The 27,490-nt window shown below is 50.9% G+C and overlaps 1 protein-coding gene across 2 annotated transcripts; it reads right to left on the bottom strand.

The window, feature by feature from the left end:
- Window positions 1-1,283: 1,283 nt before the first annotated feature.
- On the bottom strand, window positions 1,284-22,734 carry SIN3B (SIN3 transcription regulator family member B). Of its 2 annotated transcripts, XM_053372362.1 has the most exons (19): window positions 22,600-22,734; window positions 18,878-18,984; window positions 17,642-17,795; window positions 16,200-16,493; window positions 15,367-15,510; window positions 15,054-15,176; window positions 14,731-14,820; window positions 14,086-14,204; window positions 12,813-13,020; window positions 12,603-12,719; window positions 11,276-11,514; window positions 9,957-10,140; window positions 7,873-8,650; window positions 6,563-6,732; window positions 5,227-5,400; window positions 5,007-5,099; window positions 3,906-4,000; window positions 3,584-3,788; window positions 1,285-2,177 (listed from the first exon to the last, which is right to left on the bottom strand). In XM_053372362.1, the coding sequence occupies exons 1-19, from the start codon at window positions 22,717-22,719 to the stop codon at window positions 1,947-1,949; spliced, it is 3,645 nt and encodes a 1,214-aa protein (XP_053228337.1). In that variant the 5' UTR covers window positions 22,720-22,734; the 3' UTR covers window positions 1,285-1,946. The 2 variants fall into 2 exon arrangements, with proteins under 2 accessions (XP_053228338.1, XP_053228337.1); XM_053372363.1 differs by lacking the exons at window positions 16,200-16,493; window positions 17,642-17,795; window positions 18,878-18,984; window positions 22,600-22,734 and having other exon boundaries at window positions 1,284-2,177; window positions 15,107-15,176; window positions 15,367-15,470.
- Between the last annotated feature and the right edge of the window lie 4,756 nt (window positions 22,735-27,490).

Raw genomic sequence — 27,490 nt, 5'->3', positions numbered from 1 at the left:
CACCGTCACGGCCACTAATACTCTTCCTGGGTGTTCCCCCTTAAACTGGTGCAACCGTTTTCCCGTCTTGTCTGTGCAGAGTTCGGGTTCTCCCTCTGGGAACTCGCACGCAGAACCCATCTCCCCTAAAGGGCTGGGAATGGGAACATTGCACTCGGTCCCAAGAAGGGGGCCCTTGGGGGACCTACGCTCCTCGCACGGGGGCCCCACCGCCTGTTCCGCGGGGGAAGGAAGAACACCAGGGAGCCTCTGGCGTTTTCAAAATTAATATTTTATTTTTACTTGATGTGCAAATAAATAATTTCTTTTAAAAACTACATTCAAAGAGTTGGCAAAAGCAAATACAAAGGCGGAAGGAAGCCGGGGGGGTGCGGGGGGGGGTTGGATAGAGGAAGAAGAGAAGAGAGATCCTTCGGAGACGAAATAAAAATGGAAATTTAGGGGGGGCGGGAAACCCAGAAGCATTGTCTCTCGTGTTCTCTGCTACGGACAGATCTTTCCCGGCTTCCGGAAGCGCCCCCCCCATTGCCTTGCTGACGCCCCCCCCCCTTTGGAGAGATGGACGCTTTGCCTGCCCAGATTATAAATTAAATTGGATTTATTTATTTTTAAAAACAATGGGATGAAAAAATATGGCCAGTAGGAAGAGTGGGGGGGGGTTGGGTAGAGGAGGGTTTCTCCCCCCCCTCCAAACCTCACAATGGCCCCCCAATTAAAAAAAGAAAGAAAAACGACACGTTAAGCCACAAAGCTACCATTTAAGTCATCGTTTCGTTAAGAGAGATTTTGGCACAGTCGGTCCCCCCTCCTTCCGCTTGGGAGAATAGCAGGTATGGGGGGGCAGAGATATGGGGATGGGGGGGGAGCCTTCCTGGAGTCCAAGGAGGGTGGAGAGGGGTCTGATATTTTTTGGCGGGGAGGTTTGAACCAATCAATTTCCTTGGGGAGGGGTCTTCCATTCCTTGGCAGTGATTGGAGGGAGAGAGAGGAGGGGAGGAGCAGACCCCCCCAAACCACACACAAAAGTGTGTCTTCCGTGGCCAAATTTGGAGGGGGGGCGCAGAGAGAGAGAAATAAAAGGACAACAGAGTCCCCCCCCAAGATTATCTCGCAAAGGAAACAGAGAAACCAAGCCCCCCCCAAAGAAATCACTCGGGGCAATGGCCTCCCCCCACTTTGGGACCCCAAGAAATAAACCCCTGGAGCGTCTTGGAGGTGGCAGGGGAGGAGGAGAAGCCCCTTGATCCCCCCCCAAAAAAACCCACAGCCAGCATGGTCCACAAAGTGCCCACGGCAGGAGACGCCCCCCCCTCCAGGTGGGCTGGGCCACCTGCCCTCCCCAACCGCACACAAGAGGACAGCTTTTATTCTTTGCACCAAAAAGGCCACGCAGTCCATGGGGCGGGAAGGGGGGGCTTAGAAAGGAAAGCCCCCCTTGCTTCTCACAAGGCCTCGCGTTTGGGCGATAGGAAGTGTTCACCGCACAGTGACTGATGGAGTTGGGGTGGGGGGGTCGGGAGAAAGGCCTGGCGGTGGTGGTGGGGGCTCTGAGCTTTATCTCCTGGGTCCCCATCTGGGGCCTGGAGAGCTCTGGGCATTGCCAAACCCCCGCACCCCCCCGTGCCACGTAGGGAGGGCATCCGAAACAGTCTCCTGGGTCCCTCCTTGCTGTTCACATCCTTGCCCCCCCTCCCAGGCCAAAACAAAGCAGTCCGAGGCCTGGAGAGCTCTGGGAAGACCCCCCCCAAGTCCGTCCCGTGCCACACGGAGAGGGCGCCCCAAACAAGCCACCCCCCACCCCCCAAAGTCAGAAACCAAACGGAGAAAATGACACTTTGCCCCCCGCAAAAAAGACCGCTGGTTGGATAAATACCAGGGGTGGGCTGGCTACAGGACACCCACCGTTCCCCCCCCCCCGGCCAGAGGGAAGGAGGGAGAAAAGGGGTTCAGGGGGAGGCCGGCTGGCGGCTGTACTGGACGCGGTAGCGGTTGACGGGGACGCCATGGACGCTGACCGTCTCGCAGGTGGTCTTGCAGGGCAGCAGGTCCTCGTCGTCGTCGCCCATCAGCCAGTCCTGGACCAGCTCCGAGGCCTCGCGCCCGGCGTGCCGGCTCAGCCAGCCCAGGTGCCAGGCCTCAAAGCGCCGGTGGTAGCGCAGCAAGACCGACGGCTGCGCCTGCCCAAAAAGAGAGGGAGGGAGGGGAGGGTCACCGGCGGAAATTGGCCCCCTCCAGCCGGGGAGCTGGACCTGAGCTCACCCACCTGAGGTCCTTCTCCATGCGTCTCTTCTGTGAAAGGACCAGAACAGGGCCTTTTCTGCGGTGGCTCCCTGCCCGTGAGATGCTCTCCCCGGGTATTTACAGTGGTAACTTGGTTCCCGAAGGCCAAAAACCCAGAAGTGTTCTGGTTTTTGAACATTTTCCACAAGTCCGGCCCCCCACAAGGTCTGAGGGACAGTGGACCGGCCCCCTGCTGAAAAACTTTGCTGGCCTGTTATATAGGCTGCAATCTTTTCTGTGAACTGCCCTGAGACTTCCAGGTATAGGGAGGTATATAAACTTAAAGGATATTAATAAAAGAGTTGCATGTAAATTTAATACAGCCTTGGTTGTCAAACGTAATCATTTCCAGGAGTCCGTTCGGCTTCCAAAATGGTTCGACAACTTAGGAGCGGCTTCCGATTGGCTGCACCCAACCGGAAGCCGCGTCGGACGTTCGGCTTCCGAAAAGCGTTCTTAAACCGGAACGCTTCCTTCCTGGTTTTCAGCGTTTGGGAGCCGATTTGTTCGGGAGCCAAGCCATTCGGGAACCAAGGTAAATAATAATAATAATAATAATAATTTTTTATTTATACCCCACCCTCCCTGGCCAGAGCTGGGCTCAGGGCAGCTAACACCAGTAAAAACATAATGGGGGGGGGAACCAATTTAAAATACGAGTTAAAATTTAAAACGCAGCCTCATTTTAACAGTAAGGTAAAGGTAAAGGGACCTCCGACCATTAGGTCCAGTCGTGGCCGACTCTGGGGTTGCGGCGCTCATCTCACTTTACTGGCCGAGGGAGCCGGCGTACAGCTTCCGGGTCATGTGGCCAGCAGGACTAAGCCGCTTCTGGCGAACCAGAGCAGCGCACAGAAACGCCGTTTACCTTCCCGCCGGAGCAGTACCTATTGATCTACTTGCACCTTGGCGTGCTTTCGAACTGCTAGGTTGGCAGGAGCAGGGACCGAGCAACGGGAGCTCACCCCGTCGCAGGGATTCGAACCGCCAACCTTCTGATCGGCAAGCCCTAGGCTCTGTAGTTTAACCCACAGCGCCACCCGCGTCCCTTATTATTACTTTTTTAACAGTAGCCCATAGATAAAAACCATAAGGAGAGGGAAACATAAGGGTCAGACTGAGTCCAAACCAAAGGCCAGGTGGAACAGCTCTGTCTTGCTGGCCCTGCGGAAAGATGTCAAGTCCCGCAGGGCCCTGGTCTCTTGGGACAGAGCGTTGGGGCCAGTACTGAAAAGGCCCCGTCCCCAGTTGAGACTGTACCGCCTTAAAGGTAAATGAAAATAGCCCCCCCCTTGAGACCCACCTGCCTGGCACGGCCCAGGGCCCCCCGCCGGTACATGTAATCCTCGGCGTTCATGACGAAGAGCATTCGGTGCGTGTTGAGCTTGAACTTGCAGTCCACGTTGCAGGCGCTCTCCACCCCGACCAGCTGCTTCCAGGAGCCCCGGGCCTTGTCTCGGGCGGCCTGCACCTGGGCGCACTGCCAGCGCCGGAACTGCTTCAAGTTCCTGGGGGGCAGGAGAGAGGCAGGAGGGAGAGAGGGATGCCACCTTTGCCCACCCCAAATCCCTGCTCTGGAGGCGGGAGAGGGACCCGCCCCCCTCGAGTGCCGGAGGGTCCCTCACCTCTGCAGGAAGACGGGTTTCAGAAGGAAGCCTTCGTTCTGGCCGCTGGGGGTCCCTTCGACTCCCACGTACTGTTCAACATAGTTCGCCAAGTGCTGGAGGGGAGAGGAAAATGCAGGAAGCAAAGGGGGGAAGAACACTCAGAGGTTTGGGGCACGAGCTAGACACCCTGGGGTCAAACCAGGGTTTGTGGTTTGGTCCGCACTAGCCCACCCCACGTGAACTGGGAGCAGGAAGGCACAGACAAAGCACAGGTTGGCTGGGGAGCAGCAAATTGCCGTCCCAGTGCAGCTGCCAAGCTAAACCGGGGTTTGCGGCTGCGGTGTTAACCCGGGGATTGAAATTGCAACACTAAACCAAGGATTGGGGCCGCAGTTCTAAACCGGGGACTGAGTTTGCTAAACGAGAGAATGAAGCTGCTGTGTTAAACCAGGGATTGAAATTGCAACGCTAAACCCAGGATTGAGTCTGCAATGCTAAACCAGGGAATGCAACTACCATGCTAAATGTGGGGTTGCAGTTGCACCACTAAACCAGGGATTGCGGCTGCCACGCTAAACCGGGGACTGAGTCTGCTAAACAAGAGACTGAAGCTGCAATGTTAAACCGGGGATCGAAACTGCAACACTACACCAAGGTTTGGGGCTGCATCGCTAAACCGGGGGTAGAGATTGCAACGCTAAACCCAGGATTGAGTCTGCAATGCTAAACCAGGGATTGCAACTGCCATGCTAAAGCGGGGCTTGCGGCTGGAATGCAAAACCAGAGTTTGCAGCTGCAACGCTAAACCAGGGGTTACAGCTGCCATGCTAAACCGGGGGTTGCAGCTGCACCACTAAACCAGGGGTTGCGGCTGCCACGATAAACCGGGGGTTGCAGCTGCCAAGCTAAACCGGGGCCAACCCAGCCAGATGGGTGGGGTATAAATAATAAAATTGTCGTCCTTGTTGCTTTCGGTCTTCCCAGCAGAAGCGCAAGGGAGGCTGGCTGCGGTTTGCGGCCCACCCACTGGGACGCGACGCCCGAAGACAGGCGAAACCGGCCGGGGGTCCACACTCCCATCAGGGGGGGATCTCACGTGATAGAGAGGCCGGGAATCACCTGGACTTCCAGGGGGTCTTCTGTCTGGGTCTCCTCCGTATCCAGCAGCTCGATGGTCATGATCACTTGGTCCTTCCGCTGAAGGAACATCACCTGTGGGGAGGGGAGGCAGGTGTTGACACACATGCGCTCTGTCCTCCCGAGGGGTCTCTCCCCGCCCCACTGGTGTGGCTGACGTCCCCCCGCTTCCGGGCAAGCCGAGCCGCAGAGGGTGCCGCACCTTGAAGCAATTCTCGTCCGCCATGCACCGCTCTGCCTTCCACTGGTAGCTGGTCTCCTTGGCCGCCCGGACGCACTGGGAGGACAGGTTGCCGCCGGCCGCCCCTCGCTTCCGCTCGCCCAGGTAGAGCTCCACCACCTTCAGGCAGACGTCGTCGCTCACCAGGTGGTGCAGCTGGAGCCAGGGGGACGGGGTCAGAATTTTAAGGTCTCAAATACAGAATAAAACCTCTTAAACACACACATATCTAAAGGTATGAACCATGTGCCTGGAATAATTCAGGGGAGCAATCCTGGAGCCATTTGGAGCAGCCTTTCTCCAGCTGTGGGTCCCCAGATGTTGTTGGACTACAACTCCCACCACCCCCAGCTAGCCAGGCCAGAGCTCAGGGATGATGGGAGTTGTAGTCCGACAACATCTGGGGACCCACAGGTGGAGAACCACTGAATTTTGGACTCTCCCAATGAACTCAAATATTCCTCTGCAAATGGAGAAGCCTCCCCATTGTCTTGTCTTAAGGGCGCATTTGTGTATGAATAGGGTGAGGCTGCGACCTGGACTCAGGAATTAAAGTATTTACCATCACAAAAGAACGGCCAGGATGCCCAGGTAATGCAATCAGTAACCATTAACAGCTATTATTATTATTAGTGCAAATTCTTCAAACACCTTCCAGATCTCCTCAGAATCTTTTCTCCTGCATGTTCCCCACCTTAGTCTTTGTGTCCGACTCTTCGTGACCCCATGGACCAGAGCACGCCAGGCACTCCTGTCTTCCCACCTTACCTTAATGGCACGTTAATAGATCATTAATAGCTATATAACCAAACTGCGGGAGGCAGTGGAAGACAGGAGGGCCTGGCAGGCTCTGGTCCATGGGGTCACAAAGAGGCGGACACCACTAAACGACAACAATAGCTATATATACCACACCTCTTTATACAATTCTTCTGCTTGCCCCTTCCACTTCCTGGCCACCAGCTGTCCATAAATCTGTGAGCCAGTCCTTCCTAGCCTGCGAACCTTCCGCCCCCATCGTAAATCAACGCTACCTCTGGGCTTCCGGTCAGCTTTTAACCCAGCGGTTTCTGTCCTCTCCTTAAAGACCCTTTGCCAGAAAAATTGTACGCTGCAATTCTGCAACTCGAAAGTCCTAGGCAGAGTGGCAGAGCCCCCCCCCAAACACTCGGGTATATCCTTCCTCTGTGTGGAGCAGGGCAGGGGGCCCAGCTGCGGCCGGCCTCTGTCCCCCACAACTCCTGTCCAGCACCCCCTTGGGGCAGGGCCTCCCCCTGAACACCAGCGCCCCCTACCACCCCCGGGAGGCGGCCGGTACCTGCCGGACGATGTTCTGCACCAGTTTGTCCATGGTGAAGCCGACGTAGGCGTGGATGGTGAACATTTCCCGCAGGGTGTCCTCGTACTGGGTGGGGTCGATGTTGCCGTCCAGCAGGTTTCGCACCAGGTCCAGGAAGGCCGGGTAGTACTCCTCCAGCTCCACTTCGCCTGGCAAGAACGCACACACACGAGACACAAAACCCCTCTGTGGGGTGCCGAGATGGGACACCCAGCATCTCGGCACACCGGGGCTCCTATTCCCCAGCCTCCCGTCAGGAATTCTGCGTCTCTGCAGGGTTGGGATAGATGATCGTTGGGGGTCCCGTCCGAATCTACAACTCTAGGATTCTGCGATTGCTGAAGACCAGAGGGTGGGGGAGGCAGTGTGGCCATCGAGCAGCAGGAAAAGACTGCCTCAGATCGGATTAGATCAGCGGTCTGTCAAGTCCAGGGTTGCCCACACTGGCTGGCAGAAGCTCTCTGGGGTTTCAGACTTAGGGGTGTACTGCCAGCCGTGTCTGGAGATTGAAACGGGCACCTTCTGCGCACACTTGACTGCTCGGGGACAGCTCTTCCCTTAAAGGCAAGCTAAGGTTCTAGTCCTCATGAATAAATAGGAACAGAAGGAGCTACCCTATCTTATCATTAGGCTATCTTATCATGACAAGGCTGATCCCCGAAGAATGGATGCTTTTGAATTCTGGTGCTGGAGGAGACTCTTGAGAGTCCCATGGACTGCAAGAAGATCCAACCTCTCCATTCGGAAGGAAATCAGCCCTGAGCGCTCACTGGAAGGACAGATCCTGAAGCTGAGGCTCCAAGACTTTGGCCACCTCAGGAGAAGAGAAGACACCCTGGAAAAGACCCTGATGCTGGGAAAGATGGAGGGCGCAAGGAGAAGGGGACGACAGAGGACGAGATGGTGGGACAGTGTTCTCGAAGCTACCAGCATGAGTTTGACCAAACTGCGGGAGGCAGTGGAAGACAGGAGGGCCTGGCGTGCTCTGGTCCAGGGGGTCACGAAGGGGCGGACACAGCTAAACAATTTTATCATTATTATCATAGCTGGCGACACGTCGCAGCTCTCCAGCTGCCGCCAGTGCGACAGGAGCGAGTGCCATACCAGTTTCGGACCATCGCAATTACCGCCCGCCTCTAGCTAGGAGGGCCGAGCGGCGAGGCCACTTCCCAAATCCTCTGCGACCCCCTTGCCCCCTCCCTGGCCTCGCTGGGTGCCGGAATCTGAGAGCCCACCCTCTCCCCGGTCCCTGGCCCAACGCCGCCCTCCTTCCCCGCTTCCCTGCTTACTGGGCTGCTTGAGGCGCAGCTCCATGGCCGGGTCGTTGGCCCTCTCCTTGCGGCCGTCGCAGAGCAGTTTCTCCCTTTCCTTCTCCGCCCGGAACTCCAGGAGCTGCTTCTGCGCCTGCCGGTAGATCTTGAGCAGCCGAGAGCAGAGCGTCTGGTGCAGCCGCAAGAAGAAGTACCAGTTGTTGTTGGCGAAAAACAGCGCGTAGACGTTGTCCAGAGAGCGGCGCGGCCGGGCCGGGGAAGGGGCTGCCGGGGTGGGGGGAGAGGCCGTCGCCGCACCCTCCGAGCCGCCGCCGCCCTTCTCCCTGGCGAGCGCAGGGGGGTTCCTCTTGCGCAGCTCGTGCCCCTCCGGGGCGGGGGGCTTCTCGTCGGCGGGGGGCGTCCTTTTCCGCAGCTCGTGGGCTGCCTCCGGGGCGGTGGCGGAAGGGGGCAGCGGCTTGTCCTCTGCCGGGGGAGCCCTTTTGCGCAAGTCGCGGGCGTCCGGCGGAGGGGCAGGGGCAGGGGGCCGCTTGGGGCTGGCCTTGCCGGCCTCAGGCGCCTCTTCCGGGGCGGGGGGCGGGGGGTCGTGGCCGGGGGGTTGGGAGAAGAAGAGGTCAGGGACGAAGCGGTGGACGATCTGCCAGATGGTGGCTTGGTCCTCCTTTTGGATGGTGGGCTGGCGCTTGACGTAGTAGCCCACCAGGGCGGCCGCGTCCTCCAAGATCTGCTGGTCCTCGTAGACGAAGATGAGGTGCGGCTCGTTCAGGGCGCCCCGTCCCTCAGAGTGCTGCTCCTGGTGCTGGAGGTTCGAGAGAGAGACGGACTTAACGACAACGATATACAATATCTTTATTGTCCTTGTCCCACACAGAACAATGACATTGAAAATCTACATAAAACGTTCAGAAACCCCTAACAACTCTGAAGCCCCATTTTAAAATACAATGGAAAGCACGGTTTCCTGTATCGTAAGGGGATGAACCTTTGCTTAGAAACACCGAAGAAAGGACCAATTTAAGGGAATGATTACAACAATCATTTTATTATTTATACCCCGTCCATCGGGATGGGTTTCCCCAGCTCCCAACAGAATATTAAAAACACAGTAAAAGATCAAACATTAAAAGCTTCCCTAAACAGGGCTGCCTTCAGACGTTTTCTAAAAGTCAGATGGTTGTTTATCTCCTTGACATCTGATGGGAGGGCTTTCCACAGGGCGGGTGCCACCACCGAGAAGGCCCTCTGCCTGCTTCCCTGTAACCTCACTTCTCACAGGGAGGGAAATGCCAGAAGGCCCTCGGAGATGGACCTCAGTGTCCGGGCTGGACGATGGGGGTGGAGACTTTCCTTCAGATCTACTGGACCGAGGCCATTTAGGATAGTACCAACACTTTGAATTGTGCTTGGAAACGTCCTGGGAGCCAATGTAGGTCTTTCAGGACCGGTGTTAAGTGGTCTCCACTCCCATTCCCCAGTCTGGCTGCCGCATTCTGCATTAGTTGCAGTTTCCGCGTCACCTTCAAAGGTAGCCCCAAGGAGAGCACATGGCAGGAGTCCAAGCGGGAGATAACCAGAGCATGCACCACTCTGGCCAGACAGTCCGTGGGCAGGGAGGGTCTCATCCTGCATACCAGATGGAGCTGGCAGACAGCCACCCCGGACACAGAATTGACCTGCGCCTCCATGGACAGCTCCTTCACGTCTACTGGGCCGAGGCCATTGAGGGCTTTCAAGGTTAGCACCAACCCTTTGAATTGTGCTCGGAAACGTCCTGGGAGCCAACGTAGGTCTTTTAGGACCGGTGTTATATGGTCTTGGCAGCCGCTCCCCGTCCCCAGTCTGGCTGCAATGGCTGCCCCCCCTACGACCAAGGCACGGCCAAGCTCCTCTCCATCTGTTTGCAAAGCCCTGAGCGAATCAGGGGGCACCCGAGCTCTCCCAGCCCAGCTCGGTTGCTGAGATCGCCCCGTCTGACGACGAGGAACTGTGCCTCTAGTCCTGTGGAACTGCCCGCCACCGGAGATTCCGGCAGGCGCCTCCGCTGCCGACCCCTGAAGCTTCCCATGCAAGGGGGGAATGTGGCCCTGAGAGGCCCCCGCACCCACCTCGTCGTAGACGCTCTCGATCTCGTTGAGGAGGCTCTTGGAGCGCAGGGCCTTGGTGTCGTTCTGCTTGAAGTTGACGGCTTGGTGGTCGAGGGACTTCAGGTAGGCCTTCTCGTACTGCTCCCGCCAGATCTTGTTGAAGCCCTGCTGGGCCTCCCGCCACTCCTCCTCCTTCGCCTTCAGCCTGCGGGACAGACGGAGGGGGGAGAGGAGGCGAAGGTGAGACTGCGGGAAGATGCGGGCGGAAGCCCAACCTGGGCACCACCCTCCCTTTCCCCCCGGTTTTTAAATATAAAATACATAATTGACAAATACGTACATTGATAACTTCTATATAGATCAAATAACATCAGACTTCAAAATAATCTTTCATCTCAACATAGGCAAAAAGAAAAAGGTAACAGAGGACAAAAGAAAAAGACAGTAACAAAATCAAATCAAAAATATTCAATCTGCGTCATCTGTTAGATGCAAGTCAATATGATTCAGTCCTTCTGTGGCCTTTTTCATATATACCTTTACATATAAATTTAATCTCTTATCCTTTCTTTATTGTGATGTGGTGGACTTCCATCTACCTTGTACAGGGGTACCTCAGGTTACATAACTTCAGGTTACAGACGCATCAGGTTACAGGCTCCGCTAACCCAGAAATAGTACCTCGGGTTAAGAACTTTGCTTCAGGATGAGAACAGAAATCGTGCTGCGGCAGCGGGAGAACCCACTAGCTAAAGTAATACCTCAGGTTAAGAACAGTTTCAGGTTAAGAACGGATCTCCGGAACGAATTAAGTACTTAACCCAAGGTACCACTGTATACAAATAAATACATAAATGACAAATACGTACATTGATAACTTCTATATAGATCAAATAACATCAGACTCTTTCATCTCAACATACGCAAAAAGAAAAAGGTAACAGAAGACGACCAAAGAAAAAGACAAAACAAAGACAGTAACAAAATCAAATCTGCATCGTCTGTTAGACGCAAGTCAATATGATTCAGTCCTTTTGTGGCCTTTCTCATATATACCTTTACGTACGGATTGAATCTCTATCTTCATTTATTGTGATGTGGTAGACTAACATCTACCTTGTAACGGTTCGTTTCACCTTACTAAAAAATCCCCCTGTATTTAATATTTTCTCATTATGGTATGTGGAAATGACATAACCCTATTTATAGAGTTTTTCTAGACACAACCAAACCTTAGAGGTGGAACCTTGTTTCCTTAAGCAATTGCTGAAACATTCCCACTCTTTTTAAAAAATATGATCTATTGACTTATTTCTTCTGTCGATTTTGGAATGGCTCACCTCTTGAGGACGATGGGGACGGCCGAGAGCGGGTTCTTCTTGAGGCTCTCGATGATCTCGGGCGCTTTGTCGCCGTAGATGCGGTAGATGGCGCGCCTCTGGATGACCTCGGAGGTGCCCCCCAGGCAGTCGTCCAGGCGGAACTTCTCCTGGTCCTCCAGCGACATGCGGCTCAGCTTCTTCTGCACGCTCTCCAGCACCCGGATCGTGGCCAGGTTCGTCTCCAGGACCACGTCCAGCTGGGCGGGGGAAGAGCGGGCAACGTGAGATACGGGGGCTGCCCCCGCCAGGAGCGCCGGGGAGAAACACAAACTTGGCGGCTTCCTGCCCTCGTGGCGGACCCAGACGCCCCAGGATAATGAGATAAAAAAAGGTGTTTCAAGGTGGCGTCAAACACCCCCTCCCCATGACCCGGATATTTTCTTTTTATGATATACGATATACGATATCTTTATTGTCATTGTCCCATGCAGAACAATGAAATTGAAAAGCTACAGAAAAACTACATAAAACATTCAAAAACCCACAAAAACTCTGAAATCCCATTTTAAAATACACTATACTATAGAGACCCCTTATGCTGCGTTTAGAACCAGAATTTTAGGGATTATGGAAACGGATATACCGAAAGAGTTGGTTTGTTTACGTATTTGGCGGCAGCAGCAAGAATATTGCATGCTCAAAGAGGGAAGGAATGTTGCCTGACTCTGGAGGAAGAAGGAGGGAAGCTTAACTGAGAGCGCCTTCACTCCCAGAATGGCTGCGTTGTTCTTTTGCTGTGATCATTAAACACCCTTAAAATGGCAAGGGGCAATAATTGCTTTGGTGGTGGTAATAATAATAATATTTATACCCCGCCCATCTGGCTGGGTTTCCCCAGCCACTCTGGGCAGCTCCCAACAGAACACTAAAAACAGAATAAAACACCAAACATTAAAAGCTTCTCTAAACAGGGCTGCCTTCAGATGTCTTCTAAAAGTCAGATAGTTGTTTATTGCCTTGACATCTGGTGGGAGGGCGTTGCGCATGGTGGGCGCCACCACCGAGAAGGCCCTCTGCCTGGTTCTCTGTAACCTCACTTCTCACAGGGAGGGAACCGCCAGAAGACCTTCAGAGATGGACCCCGGTGTCCGGGTGGAGACGCTCCTTCAGGTCTACTGGGCCGAGGCTGTTTAGGGCTTTGAAGGGTTATGCACGGCCAAAGTGGAAGCAGTTTCCCCGAAGCCTGACACCCCCCAGGGACTGAGCCAGCCTTGAGGAAGGACCTGGGGCCCTCTGCCCCCCAAGCAGGAGCCCCGAGCCTGCCCACGTCACCGGGGGCACCCACCTCAAAGCGTTCGTCCTCGCAGCGGTGCAGCTGCTCCTCGTAGGGGGTCTTCTTGGAGCTGACGAAGGTGGAGTCCTCGGACCAGGAGGGGAAGGAGACCCAGGTGTCGTTCAGCACCTGCGGGGGCGAGAGGGGGCGCCCTCAGTCCAGGGGAGTCGCCGGGACGCCCCGCCGCTGCCGCCTTCCTTCTGCCGATCGCCCCCGGCCTACCTCTTTGCAGATGGCCGTCCTGCCGCTGCACTTGGGCTGCTGATAGGTCTTGGGCAGCGCCCGGTAGCTGGAGCCGATGCGCTTGCAGGAGGCGTAGTCGATCTCACGGCAGACGCCGTCCCCCGAGCGGTCCGACATGGGGGAGGCGAAGGACAGCTCCTTCACGCCCAGGAAGGACTTGAACTGAGCAAAGAGCTCCGGGAATTTCCTGCGGGAGGAGAGGTGGGCTGTGAGTGATGGGACCCCTTGGAGCTGCGGTGGGGATTCGAATCTGAAAACTCGGGGCTGGCGCAGCCAACGGGCACCAAACTGATGACGTTTTGCCTGCGGGCTCTGCGATATCTTACTCACGAGCGGATGGACGGGAATGAACGCAAGGTTTCTTAACCGAGGGGCAGAATTGTTACTTGTCAAAAGGGTGCATGGGGGATAAGGGAGAACAAAAATCTGGGGTGTTTTATGTGCAGCTGAGCTGACGTTTTCGGCGAGAAACCAGAGAGGGCAGGCAGTGACTCTGTTGAGAAATGGAGCCTTTTTATAAGACGCCCAACTTGCCCCTGAAGGTTCGGTTCTGGCTATTCCCATCTACTTTGGCTTTCTTCCACATGCCGGGGGTTTTATGCTCTCTTAACGTAAATATATTGGGGTAAGGTAAAGGTAAAGGGACCCCTGACCATCAGGTCCAGTCGTGGCTGACTCTGGGGCTGCGGCGCTCATCTCGCTTTACTGGCCGAGGGAGCCGGCGTACAGCTTCCGGGTCATGTGGCCAGCAGGACTAAGCCGCTTCTGGCGAACCAGAGCAGCGCACAGAAACGCCGTTTACCTTCCCGCTGGAGTGGTACCTATTTATCTACTTGCACTTTGACGTGCTTTCGAACTGCTAGGTTGGCAGAAGCAGGGACCGAGCAACGGGAGCTCACCCCGTCATTGCGGGGATTTGAACCGCCGACCTTCTGATCGGCAAGCCTTAGGCTCTGTGTAAATTTGCTTTGAGACATCGCTTTCCCATGGGAAAAGCTATGCGTAAACACAAACGACAAGGAAACTGGAAAATTTGAGAGAGGCAAAGTGTTTTCTGGGAAATTTGGGAGGGGGAAAGTTTTCTCCTGAAAATTTGGGAGGGGACAGTGTTCTCCCTCCCTCCTTGCCAAGTCAACCAAGAGGAAGCTGTCCGCTTCTGCCTGGCTGCCGGGATTAGCCCCTGCCTGCCTTTTCCCCAAGGGAGATGGAGGACCCTCCCGCAGCCCCCCAACTCAACGCAGCCCCCACTTACCCCAGAAAGGGGGTGACCAGCTGGAGAAGCTCGGAGCCCGAGACCAGCTCCTGGTTGAAGAGGGCGATGCACCGAAGGAAGTTCTCGTACACCTCCTGGCTCTTCAGGACTCGCCGCACCTGAGCGGAAGAACCAGCCGGGGATGGGAGGGGGGCACCTTGGGGCTGGGCAGCTCAGTGGTTAGAGCACCTGCTTGCAGAGCCCAGAAGGACCCCTAGGCCTGTCCCCAGCCATGCAGGGTCCACAACAGCAACATCCCTGGCAAATGGCTGCTCTGCTTTGCTCCAGGCAGGGCTGCGAAAGGCCTCCCCAGCCCTGACTGACTGTTCTGGGGTCTCAGGGAGGAAAGGCCTGTCTGCCCCCCTCCTTCGGCAGGGTCGTGCAGGTTGGAGGTTCAGAGGCCCTCCGCTGTGCCCTCCCCCACGCCTTTTCATCATCAAATTTTAAATTTGTATGCCTCCTTTCCACAGTTAAAAAAGCAACGCTCAAGGCGGCTCACAGCGTGGCAAGATGTACATAATTACGAAAGTCATAAACAATAAATAAACCACATCAAAAAATTACACAACCAAACGGGAAATCATTTCCACAGAATTCTAAATCTAAAATTTCGCACACACCCGGCCTCCGGGGCGGACGACTGACCTTGTCGAAGAAGGAGAACTCCTGCAGGCTGCCGTACTTGCCCACCGCGGCCACTGAGAGGTCCTTCGTCCCCCGAAGCTTCATCTTCTTCTGCCGGGGGGGGCGGGTGGAAGAAAACATGCACACATGTGTGGGCTCGTGCGAGCACGCTGCCGTGTTTCACAAGCGGGGCTCTGTGCTCCTCAGGAGCCCACCCTGAGCGGACGCCCCCCAAACCCGCCGGGCTCCCCTGGAAACAAGGCGTGGAACCCCCTACGGCCCACCTGAGCCTCTCTGTCTCCCCACCCCTCCAGCCCCCCCGCCTCCGCGTCCGGGTCGGATACCTTGGCCGGGCCGGGCACGGATCGCAGCAACAGGGGCCTGGAACGTTTCTTACTGTGCTCCACGTGCTTCTCATGCTCAAGTTTGGAGATGTTGTTGGCGTCGCAGGGCCCGTTCCCCGTGAACTGCGGAGAAAGAAGGAGGAGCCTCAGCGAGCAGGCGAAGGAGGAAGGAGAGAGGGACGAGGGGCGGCAGCAGGGGGACACCCTCCCCACTCCTTTGCAGGGAGGGGTCCCAGGCTCTGTCCCCGACAGCATCTCCCCGTGTTCTCAGAGGGGTTTCCCGGCCGCCGGTGCCCCCCCTCCTGCCACGTACCAGAGACCTCTTTGCCTCAGGGAGGAACTGTCCGAATTCAGAGAGCAGGTCCTCTTGGCCCCGGAAGAGGTTGGCCACTTCGGTGAAGACCTCCTCCTCCGACATGCCCCGGAAGGGGCGGCCTTTGGTGCTCAGCTGTTCTTTCTGAGAAGCGAGAGAGGGAGGGAGAAAGGGCTCAAAGTCGAGGGACGGGGGCTTCATGAACAGAATACCCTGGTACTGGTTTGAATTAACTAAACATTGCTTTTCGTTTGATAGGTAGTTTTAAGTTTTATTCATTTTTCGGTTTTGTCGTCGTGCATTTTTCTTTATCCCTCTTTTCCCCCTCTTCTTTCTTTTATCTCCTTTCACTTCTTTTATACAGTACACGTTTATCCTAGATTTTTTTGACCGTTTAATTATGTATATTGTAATAGCTATCTTAAGCCTAAGAATATCTAATGTAAGATTAGTTTATCTTTCGTTTCCCTTTTGGTACGTAATGTTTGCTGTGGAAATGAACAACTAAACTAAACTAAACTAAAAACTAAACTAAACTAAAAACTAAACACTAAACTAAACTAAACTAAACTAAAAACTAAACACTAAACTAAACTAAACTAAAAACTAAACTAAACTAAAAACTAAACACTAAGCTAAACTAAAAACTAAACTAAACACAACTAAACTAAAAACTAAACACTAAACTAAACTAAACTAAAATGGTGGCAGCTTATATCCAGGTCGGGCGAGGCAGCCCACAGACCACACCACGCGCACCAAGCAGGGTTATATTTTGGGGGTTTCTTGTTTCCTGACCCCGGAACGTCGTGGGGAGAGAGGAGACCTTTCACCTGGTACGTGTGAAGGATCTCCAGGAAAGACCGGTAGATCTCGGGGTGGTCCAGAAAGCGGGTCTTGATCTTATTGACGTAGCTGATGGCGTTGTTGAACTCCACCGAGTCCGACTCCAGAGGCACCTGCAGCCGGCAGTCGTCCTTGCAGGGCTGTTGTTGCTGCTGCTGCTGCTGGGGCTGCTGGTGACAGAAGTCCTCCGGGCAGTCGCCGTGGTTGTGGGCGTTCTCCTGGCAGTAGTGCAGGATGAGGCCGGAGCCCGAGAGGGGGCTTTGGACGGGGTCCAGGGACACCTAGGCGGAGAGAGGGAGAGGGGGAGCTGGGTGTCAGCAGCAGCTGAACATGGGTGTGTGTGCATGTGTGAAGGCGGCTGCCCTTCCGCCTGGGTGGTCCTCGTCACCTTGCTCCCGTGTTGCGGGGGGTGGGGCTGGACTAGACGACCCCAAGGTCCCTTGTATTTGATTTGGACCTGTTTTTAGGAGTGAATTTAATTATTGTTTGATTTAATACGAATGTTATGTGTCTGATGTTAAAAGAAGAAAAGTTTGGATTTGCTATCCCGCTTTATCACTACCCTACGGAGTCTCAAAGCGGCTCACATTCTCCTTTCCCATCAGTGTCGTCACCTGGATTCCTCGCCTAGGATCTTATTATTATTATCATTATGTTTTATTATTATTATTTTATTACCTCTGCCAAGTTTTAAGTACTGAGATTATTAATTTATCTGCATCTGGTTATTATTATCTTTCTCCCTGTCCTGACCATCCCTCCGAGGTTATATTTATATTTATAATCCTTCAATTTGGCTGGTCTATTTACTTAACCGAACTGGAACAATCTACCAGAGAAAAGGCCGCCGCCCATGGGACAGAGGGGCATGGATGAATGATAATCCAGTTTCTACCTAGGGTTTTAATAGGTCATAAGATTTTATGGTAACTATATTTGTAATGTATTTTTGTCGGTGTTTGTCCTTTGATGCTATGGCCTGTCGGCTACGCAAATAAAGTCTATTGCTTGCTTGCTTGCTTCCCTTCCTCCCCCACAACAAACACTCTGTGAGGTGAGTGGGGCTGAGAGACTTCAGAGAAGTGTGACTGGCCCAAGGTCACCCAGCAGCTGCATGCGGAGGAGCGGAGACGCGAACCCGGTTCCCCAGATTACGAGACTACTGCTCTTAACCACTACACCACACTGGCTCTCATGAGCCCGACTTTGGCGGGATATAAATAAAAGTTATTTATGATGATGAAACCATGGAAGGTCAGAGGGATGTCTAAAAACTCAGGGAACGCTGACGATTAAGTCTACTGCTTGAATTTAAATGTGTAGTGTAAAACTGAATAAAAAAGATTTTTTTTAAAGGGGGTGGGTAGGAATAAATCTCCCTGTAGGAACGAGTGGGAAAAAAGACCCCAAGCCTGCTTCCTGGTCTAACCTGGCCGGCCAGAGGCGCCTGGATGCTCAGCTTCCCGTTCTTGGGGATCTCGATCCGGTAGCCCAGAGGCAGGAAGGCGTTGAAGCCGATGATGAGGTCAGGGTGCTCGTGGAACAGCTGCGAGACACGGCGGATGACGCCGGGGGTGTCGATGCTGAAGACAAGGGGGTGATTAGGAGAAGGGGGGATAAAAAAAAATCAATGATTTAAAAATTAAAAACAAACAAACAATTTCCCCCCCTCATTTAAATCAGATTTTTAAAATAAAAAGCTTTGGGAGGAAAAACATTTCTGAAGGTTTTCTGTTCAAGTTACATTACAGTCCAAAGGCTATTTGTCAGGAAATAAGGATTTGTTTTAAGTTTTTCATGTTTGTCTTTTTTAATTGTTTAGCCACATCAGTTAGCAAACATGGATACATACGCTATAACGTCATTGTTTTAGGTAAACAAATTGCTATTAAGGAAATGATTGTTTTTCTCCTTCCAATAAAGTACAGCAGAAAAGTTGTCCAAATGTACACAGTTAACTCAGTGGGTTTTTTCCTGGGGGGGGGGACGCATTCCCCTAAATATTCTGTGAATCTAAGTTTGGCCTCACTGAGGGGCAGTATTTCAATATGAGTAGGAAAATGAGAGCACCCCTAAACATTTTTTGGGGGGGAAAAAACACTGAGTTAATTTATTAAGCCTCCCCGTAATTTCATAATTATCTGTCTATGAATTTCTAATAGTACAACCAAAGCTCTTTGATAAGAGCTGTAAAACGACTCTGAAAATCGATTATCCCAAAAATGAAAACTTCATCTGTAAATATTAAGACGATGCCAGCAAGAATGAGTCTTTCTGTAAAGAAAATAATGATTTAAATCGAGCCTTACGGACTAACGGAACAAGGCAGGAGCCAATATGAGGGTGGGAGATTTTGGGGGGTGTTCGATGGGCAACGAAGAGGCATGGGACCCCCGACTCGGGTGCGATTCCCGTTCCCCTTGTTTCCACCCTCCAGTTTAAAAATCCAACGCCAGATTTCTGAATATGTTATTATTGATTATGTATCAGCTGCTTGGGGGGGGTTTCACTGTGTTTGGTTGCTGGTAAAAAAGAAAAAATTAAATATAAAAGAAAAGAAAATGTTCCAAGGTAACACTGGAAAAATAAAATCCGCTGCACTTTATGGGTTGGGGGGCTGCGTAAAGATGGGGAGAGGGGCCCCGACCCCCTCTGAACCCGTTACCTCTGGCTCTTGAATTCTTTCATGATCTCCAGGAATCCGTTGTAGGTGGCCGGGTCGCTGCCAAAGCGGATCTTCACCTGATCCAGGTAAGAGAGGGCATCTTCCACCTGCGGGAGAATTATTTTAGGGGAAGGCATCGAGGGGCCCTGACCTCCGTGGGCCCGGGAGGGGAGAGGCGGCTGCCCCGCTGACAGCCAGCCCCACCCGTGGCAAGGAACCGGGCTCTGTGGGTCGCTGTGGCTCAGAGGCTCCGGGTGCGAGTTCAGCCGCCAACGGCGTCTCCCGGTACCCATGCCCAAATAATAATACTAATACTAAAATTTCATTTATATCCCGCCCTCCCCAGCCGAAGCCGGGCTCAGAGCGGCTAACCACAGTAAAAATAACACAGTTTACATAAAATCACAATCAATTTTCCGTATTTTCCGCTCTATAAGACGCACCGGACCATAATATGCACCTAGTTTTTGGAGGAGGAAAACAAGAAAAAATAATATTCTGAATCTCAGAAGCCAGAACAGCAAGAGGGATCGCTGTGCAGCGAAAGCAGCAATCCCTCTTGCTGTTCTGGCTTCTGGGATAGCTGCGCAGCCTGCATTCGCTCCATGAGACGCACACACATCTCCCCTTACTTTTTAGGAGGGGAAAAGAGAGTCTTATAGAGCAAAAAATACGGTAATTGAAATACATTCTCAAATCAATTCAGAATCAATTTAATGGCAACCATTGGGCTAGAGGATTACAGAAAGAGGGGGTCAGACTGGCCAAAGGCCTGGTGGAACAGCTCTGTCTTGCAGGCCCTGCAGGGATTCGGGGAAAGAACAGCCTCTGCTTTCAAACAGGGCTGTGGGGTGGCTGCCCCCTTTCATGTGTTCGGAGACCCCAAAATGCAGCCCCTTCTGCCTGCTAGGCTTCGGCTCCCCCTTCCGGGTGGAGCCCCAAACCAAAGCTGCCTCTTGCCCCCCCCCCAGACCCCCTCTTACGAGGCTGCATATCCTCACCCCCAAATCCTCGCCAAGCCAGCCCCCCTCTATGGCGGCTGCAGACTGCTGAGTAAGTGCTCGCAGGATCGGTCTGGAAGTAACCCAGATCAAACGTGCAAGAAGCTGGCAGATAAATCGGTCCGCTCTCTGCAGCTACATCTGCATTTTGAGGTGGGGGGGGGAGGAAATATATCTATGCGCATTAAGCTGAAAATCTCTTATTCTTTACGGTCCGGGATCGCTTCTCTGGCGACTGTATTTACCCGGATCAGCGTTCTTGCGGCTCGGCAGCAGCCGCGCCTACTCTGCGGCAGGTCCTACTGAGATCAGTGGGGCTTACTCCCAGGAAAGTGGGGCCAGGCCTTCAGAGGGGGTTTGCGATACGGAAAAAGTAAAACAGAAAGACTAATGGGGGGAACCTAACGTTTTAAACGCTAAATCCCGCAATTGACGCACGTTCAACTTGTGCATGATTCAGCTATATGCGCAATTTAAAAAATGCAAAACTACAAAATAGATAAAAGGTGGGGTGGGAAATGGGGAGGTTTCCGGGGGAGGGGAGGTGATATTATTATTATTATTATTATTATTATTATTATTATTATTATACCCACAGGTCTCGGGGAGGATCACAGAATAAAATCAGGCTAGGAAACCACAAAATACATAATCAGAATAAAAGCAACAGCCACCTTTGGCAATCCCAGCCACTCTTGAACCCCAATGCGTCCTGACTATATGCAGTTTCGGCTTGGGGTCCGACCCCCCCAGAACGCAACTCCCCACATAAATTATAGATTTGCTGTATATGTTTAACAGCAACAACCACAATATGTCCCCATCAGCTGTTTCAAACACCGAATTCTCCCTACGGGAATGAATTGAAATAATTCTATGCATGCATGGACGCAACATTTAGCCATATCTAATTAAAGGTGCCCCCCCTTTTTTTAACTACTTGAAAGCTGAATTTCCAAGTGGTATTGAAAGCAGCTTCGCGAATGAGTGTCCTTTAATGCGGGTATATACATAATTTGGGTTGCATCCGAAACGACTTAATACTCATGAGTCGCACCGTTGAAATTAATGGGCATAACTTGCTTGGTTCCATTAATTTTGGGGGGGGGGTCCTCCCTCGAGTAGAACATTGGATGCAAACCAATGTAAAGGAACTTGGGGGGCGGCAAAAAAAGGAGGGTTGCATTATCCATAATGCAAAGCAAAAGGAGAGTGTTGGGAAGCAAGGAGAAAGCGAGAGGCGAGTGCGAAGGCTTCACAAGAGACTCTCAATTTCAGGGTTGTGGGTTTGAGCCCTGAGTTCGGCAAAAGTTTCCTGCGTTGCAGGGGGTTGGGCTGGATGACCCTCAGGGGTCCCTTGCAAATTTACCATTCTGTGATTCTACCTCTGTTAGATAAGCACACTCACACATTTACCTAACGAAAAAGGACTGCATTAGGGAAGCTTTCAATGTCTGATGTTTTACTGAAGTTTTAATGTTTTGTAATTTGCTCAAAGCCGCCCAGAGAGGCTACGGCAACCCAGCCAGATGGGCGGCAATAACAATTATTATTATTATTAGGGGGTGGAAACGAAAAACTGGAGAGGGGGAAGTTTAGGGTGGTGGTGTTTCCATACAGCAATATAATGCCAAGGAAATGGAAGGGGGGTTGTTTGGGGGGGGAAGCAAAGGGGCTTTTTGCAAGGAAGCCTGCAATCAGGGTGGGGGTCATCTAATGCATGCAACTTTATTATTATTATTATGTGGAAAGAATAAACAGGCGGGGGGAGTATTAGGCTGGGGGTGTTTACAACAATATACTAATGCAAAGGAAATGGAGGGGAAGAAAGCAAAGAGGCTTTTGCAAGGAAGTCTGCAATGGGGTTGGTCTAATGCATGCAGCTATTATTGATCATAGCAATAACAATAATGATAACAATCATAATATACTCAGTTGGATGGGGTCGCCTAAGGCATGCAGCTATTAATAATAATAATATACTCAATGGGGGTGGCTGGGGGGCTCATCTAATGCATGCATCCAGGAAGAAGAAGAAACTCAATGGGGGTGGGGTGGTCTAATGCATGCAGCTATTATTGAGCATAATAACAAAAATAATCTAATATACTCAATTGGATGGGGTCATTTAAGACATGCAGCTGTTAATAATAATATACTCAATGGGGTATATTAACCTAAAATCCCAAAATTGCCTGATTAAAACAAAAACTAAAAACCCCAAGCTACGTGCCGGTTGTCCAAACCTATTTGCAAACTTCTCCCTGCATGGAGAAGAGAGTGCAAAAAACTCATCCTTATTCCCCCCCCCCCCTTGCAAAGGAGGAGAGCTCAGGAAACCTTCCCTTTTTCCTTTCCTTTTTTTTTGGGGGGGGCGTTTTCCTAGCAAGAGCTGCAGGGGGGCAGAGGGTGGGCTGTCTCTGTGCCTATCCAGCCCCCCTTGCAGGAAGGGGGGACCCCCAAGAGGGAGACCCACCCCATATTGGGGGTGTCTTTTTGGGGGGGTGTTAAAGGCCCCACTCCTCTGGGGGGGTGCCTTTTCCCTTGCAGGAGGGCAGAGGGTGGGGTGGGGGGTCTCTGTGCCTATTCAGCCCCCCCTGCAGGAAGGGGGGACCCCCAAGAGGGAGACCCCACCCCATATTGGGGGATGTCTTTTTGTGGGGGGGCGTTAAAGGCCCCACTCCTCTGTGTTGGGGGGTGGCCCCCTCCCCCCGGACTTACGTGGACGGGGAGCTTCTCCGAGGCGGGGGGCGCCGCTCCCCCCATCCTGCCCCCCATCCTGGGCCCGCCGCCGCTGCCGCTGCTGCTGCTCCCCCGGCCGCCGCCGCCCCCCGCCGCCATGTTGGCGCGCCTCCGCCTCCCCACAGCCCCGCGGCCGCGCGCACGCTCCGGAGCCAGGCCGCGCGCTTGCGTCACCACGCAGCAGCACGTCGCGAAACGTCCTAAGGGTAGGCGGGGAAAGGAAAGCAGCCGGAACCTTTCTGGAGAGGGAGCAGGGAGGCGGCCGGAAGGGAAAGGGGACGGACCAAAACACAAAAATAAGACCGGATGCGAGGGAGGGGGGGAAGCCGGAAGGAGCGGGGAAAGGGAAGAGAGAGAGGGAGAGGGCTAGAGCGGCCCGGGCAAAGAGGAGCAGTAGGGGGGGGGAGGGAGCGGGAAGAGAGGCGGAGACGGAAGGGAGAAGGAGATAGGAAAAGGGAAGAGGGACACACGCACGTAGAGGAAATAGTGAGGGGTTCTGGATAGGGAAAGGGTTGTAAGGGAGGATAGAGGTAGGAAAGGGTAGAGGGGTCTCAGGAGTAGGAAAAGGGTAGAGCTCTGTGGCCCCTCTGCCCCTTTCCTACCTCTGAGACCCCTCTACCCCTTTTCATAGCTCTGTGGCTCCTCTGCCCCCTATTCTAGCTCTGAGACCCCTCTACCCTTTTCATAGCTCTGTGGCCCCTCTGCCCCTTTCCTACCTCTGAGACCCCTCTACCCTTTTCCTAGCTCTGTGGCCCCTCTGCCCCTATTCTACCTCTGAGACCCCTCTACCCCTTTACATAGCTCTGTGGCTCCTCTGCCCCCTATTCTAGCTCTGAGACCCCTCTACCCTTTTCATAGCTCTGTGGCCCCTCTGCCCCTTTCCTACCTCTGAGACCCCTCTACCCTTTTCCTAGCTCTGTGGCCCCTCTGCCCCTATTCTACCTCTGAGACCCCTCTACCCCTTTACATAGCTCTGTGGCTCCTCTGCCCCCTATTCTAGCTCTGAGACCCCTCTAGCCCTTTTCATAGCTCTGTGGCCCCTCTGCCCCTTTCCTTTTTTTAAAAAAGATATTTATTAAATTTTCCAATTTTTTAAACAAACAAACAAAAACAGAACAAACAAAAAAATTAAAAAAGACATATAGTTCATAAAACATACTTTTCAATAACAAATTTCTCAGACCTCCTCATACTTCTCCTCCTCGTATTCCAATTAAAATTATTTGTTCAGCAAATCCTTCACTTAAAGCATTACAGCTTATAATATAACCTTATTTTTCAAACCCTTTTCCCCCATCTATGTTCCTTTATATCATTACAGCTAGAAACCACTCAATTTCAATCCAACACCATTTAACTTTCCTTAATTTTACAATATTTCTGTAAATAGTCCTTAAATTTTTTCCAGTCTTCTTCTGCCGACTCTTCTCCCTGGTCACGGATTCTGCTCGTCATTTCTGCCGATCCCATACAGTCAATCAGTTTCATCTGCCATTCTTCCAGAGTGGGTAGATCTTGCGTCTTCCAATACTTTGCGATGAGTATTCTTGCTGCTGTTGTAGCATACATAAAAAAAGTTCTGTCCTTCTTTGGCACCACTTGGCCAGCCATGCCCAAGAGAAAGGCCTCTGGTTTCTTCAAGAAGGTATATTTAAATACCTTTTTCAATTCATTATATATCATTTCCCAGAAAGCCTTAATCCTGGGGCACGTCCACCAAAGGTGAAATAATGTACCTTCATTTTCCTTACATGTCCAACATTTGTTATCGGGCAGATGATAGATTTTTGCAAGCTTGACTGGGGTCATGTACCACCTATATATCATTTTCATAATATTTCCTCTTAAGGCATTACATGCCGTAAATTTAATCCCGGTGGTCCACAACTGTTCCCAGTCAGCAAACATAATATTATGTCCAACGTCTTGTGCCCACTTAATCATTACAGATTTAACCGTCTCATCCTGAGTATTCCATTTCAGCAGCAAGTTATACATTTTTGACAAAGTCTTAGTTTTGGATTCTAACAATTCTGTTTCCAATTTAGATTTTTCCACCTGGAAACCAACTTTCTTGTCCGAATTGTAAACCTCCATTATCTGGTAATAATGAAGCCAATCTCGCACTTTATCTTTCAGTTTCTCAAAACTCTGCAATTTCAGTCTGTCCCCTTCTTGTTCCAAAATTTCCCAATATTTTGGCCATTTGGCCTCCATTTTAAGTTTTCTCTGAGCCTTAGCCTCCATTGGTGACAACCACCTTGGAGTTTTATTTTCCAATAGATCCTTATATCTAGTCCAAACATTAAACAGTGCTCTCCTGACAATATGGTTTTTGAAAGCTTTGTGTGCTTTAACCTTGTCGTACCACAAATATGCATGCCACCCAAATACATTGTTAAAACCTTCAAGATCCAAAATGTCTGTGTTCTCAAGAAGCAGCCAGTCTTTCAACCAGCAGAATGCTGCTGATTCATAATAGAGTTTAAAGTCTGGCAGGGCAAATCCACCTCTTTCCTTTATATCAGTTAGTATCTTAAATTTTATTCTAGGCTTCTTGCCCTGCCAGACAAATTTAGAAATGTCTTTCTGCCACTTCTTGAAACAGTCCATTTTGTCCAAAATTTGCAAAGTTTGAAACAAAAACAACATTCTAGGCAATACATTCATCTTTATAGCTGCAATTCGACCCAACAAGGAAAGCTTCAAATTCGACCAAATTTCTAAATCTTTTTTCACTTCAGCCCAACATTTTTCATAATTATCTTTAAACAAATTCCCATTTTTAGCTGTCATATTAATCCCCAAATATTTCACTTTCTTAACCACAGTCAGACCTGTTTCATTCTGAAACTTCTCTCTCTCAATCGGTGTTAAGTTTTTCTCGAGAACCTTGGTTTTTAACTTGTTCAATCTAAACCCAGCAACCTGACCAAATTCTTGAATTAAATCTAAAACTCTTTTAGTACTAGATTCTGGCTCCTGTAGTGTCAAAACTAGATCATCTGCAAATGCTCTTAATTTGAATTGTTTGGCTCCGACCTGTATCCCTTTAACCATCCGGTCCCTTCTAATCATATTCAGCAGAACCTCCAGGACCGATATAAAGAGCAGAGGGGAAATTGGGCATCCCTTTCGTGTCCCTTTTTCTATCTTGAACTGTTCTGTGACCACATTATTTACAATTAGTTTGGCTGTTTGTTCTGAATATATTGCACCAATACCATTCTCAAAACCATGGCCTACCCCCATACCCTGTAGGTTCTTTTTCATAAAGCTCCAAGAAATGTTGTCAAAGGCTTTCTCCACGTCCACAAATATCAGAACTGCCTTAGTATTTATGTTCACTTCTAGCTTTTCCAAAATGTCAATTATGTTCCTTAAGTTATCAGAAAGATGTCTACCCGGAAGAAAGCCCGCTTGGTCCTTATGAATCTCCTCAATCAGTACTTTTTTCAGTCTCTTAGCTAAAATGTCAGCAAAGATTTTGTAATCCACATTTAATAGGGATATGGGACGATAGTTCCTAAGTTGAGTCTTTTCAGTCTCTGTTTTTGGTATTAGTGTAATGTAGGCCTCTTTCCACGATTCTGGAGCCCTTTTCCCCTCCAGAATTTCATTGCAAACTTCCTTCAATGGTTGCAATAGCCACTCTTTCAAAAGTCTATAGTAGCAGGAAGACAACCCATCCGGTCCTGGAGATTTGCCTACTTGCATATTTTGAATGGCACCTTCTATCTCCTGGTCAGGTATTTTACAGTTCAACATAAGTTTACTTTCTTGTGAAATTTTTTGTAATCCATTTATCTTCAAGAATTGATCTATGTCCATTTCGTTCTGTGGCCCTTGTGCATATAGTTGTTTAAAATACTTCTGGAAGCAGTTTCTAATCTCAATTGGGTTATGTATATCTTTTCCTTCCACTTCCAGATTTGTAATTGTATTTAATTTTTTTTTTCAGCTGCCATGCTAGCAGTTTCCCACATTTGTTTGCTGATTCAAATGTCTTCTGTCTCATTTGTTTAATTTTCCATTCTATTTCCTGGTTCATCAATTCCATGTATTGTACCTGAAGTAACTTTATTTCTGTGACTTTGGCTTTACTCTCAGTTTTTTCTCTCCTTCTTTTATTTTCTCCAGAATTTTATCCTTTTTCTCATTTCGACTTCTCTTCTTTATTGCATTCTGTTGAATCAGAAACCCTCTCATCACGGCTTTACTGGCATCCCAAATTATTCTTTTTTCAACATTAGTAGTCAAATTTATTTCAAAATAGTCTCTCAAAGTTTTTTGGGCCTTTTTGTATACTTCTTCATCTCTAAGTAGGGTGTCATTCATCCTCCATCTAAAGGAGCCGGGTGTTGTTTGCTTCATCTCCATCTTTACAGCGTTATGGTCTGAGCAAGTTTTAGGGCAGATTTCCACTTTCTTTATCTTTGGTGCCATTCCTCTAGTAATCCAAATTTGGTCAATTCTAGTCCATGTCATCTTGGCTTCAGAGAAGAAAGTTCCCTCTCTCCCCAGGGGGTTCTTAGTTCTCCAAATGTCAATCAAGTCCATATTGTCAGTCAATTCAAAAAAAGTCTTTGGTAATCTACCATCTTTGGTAATTACCTGTCTTTGTGCCTTGTCCATATTTGTAGAAACAACTCCATTCATATCTCCCATTAAGATTATATTATAGTCCATATAGTCCAGAAGAACTTCATGCAACTTCTTAAAAAATTCAGATTTCCCCTCATTCGGTGCATAGACCCCTACAATCAGAAATTTCTCTCCTTGTAGTTGAATTTCAATAGCCAAATACCTTCCTTGTTCATCCTTAAAAATTTGTTTCGGTGTGAATTTCTCCTTTGCATATATCACAACT

Source organism: Podarcis raffonei, chromosome 18 (assembly GCF_027172205.1).
Source record: "Podarcis raffonei isolate rPodRaf1 chromosome 18, rPodRaf1.pri, whole genome shotgun sequence".
Classification (NCBI taxonomy): Eukaryota; Metazoa; Chordata; class Lepidosauria; order Squamata; family Lacertidae; genus Podarcis; species Podarcis raffonei.
Note: the sequence above shows the minus strand (reverse complement) of the source record. Positions and strands in the feature narration are given on the sequence as shown.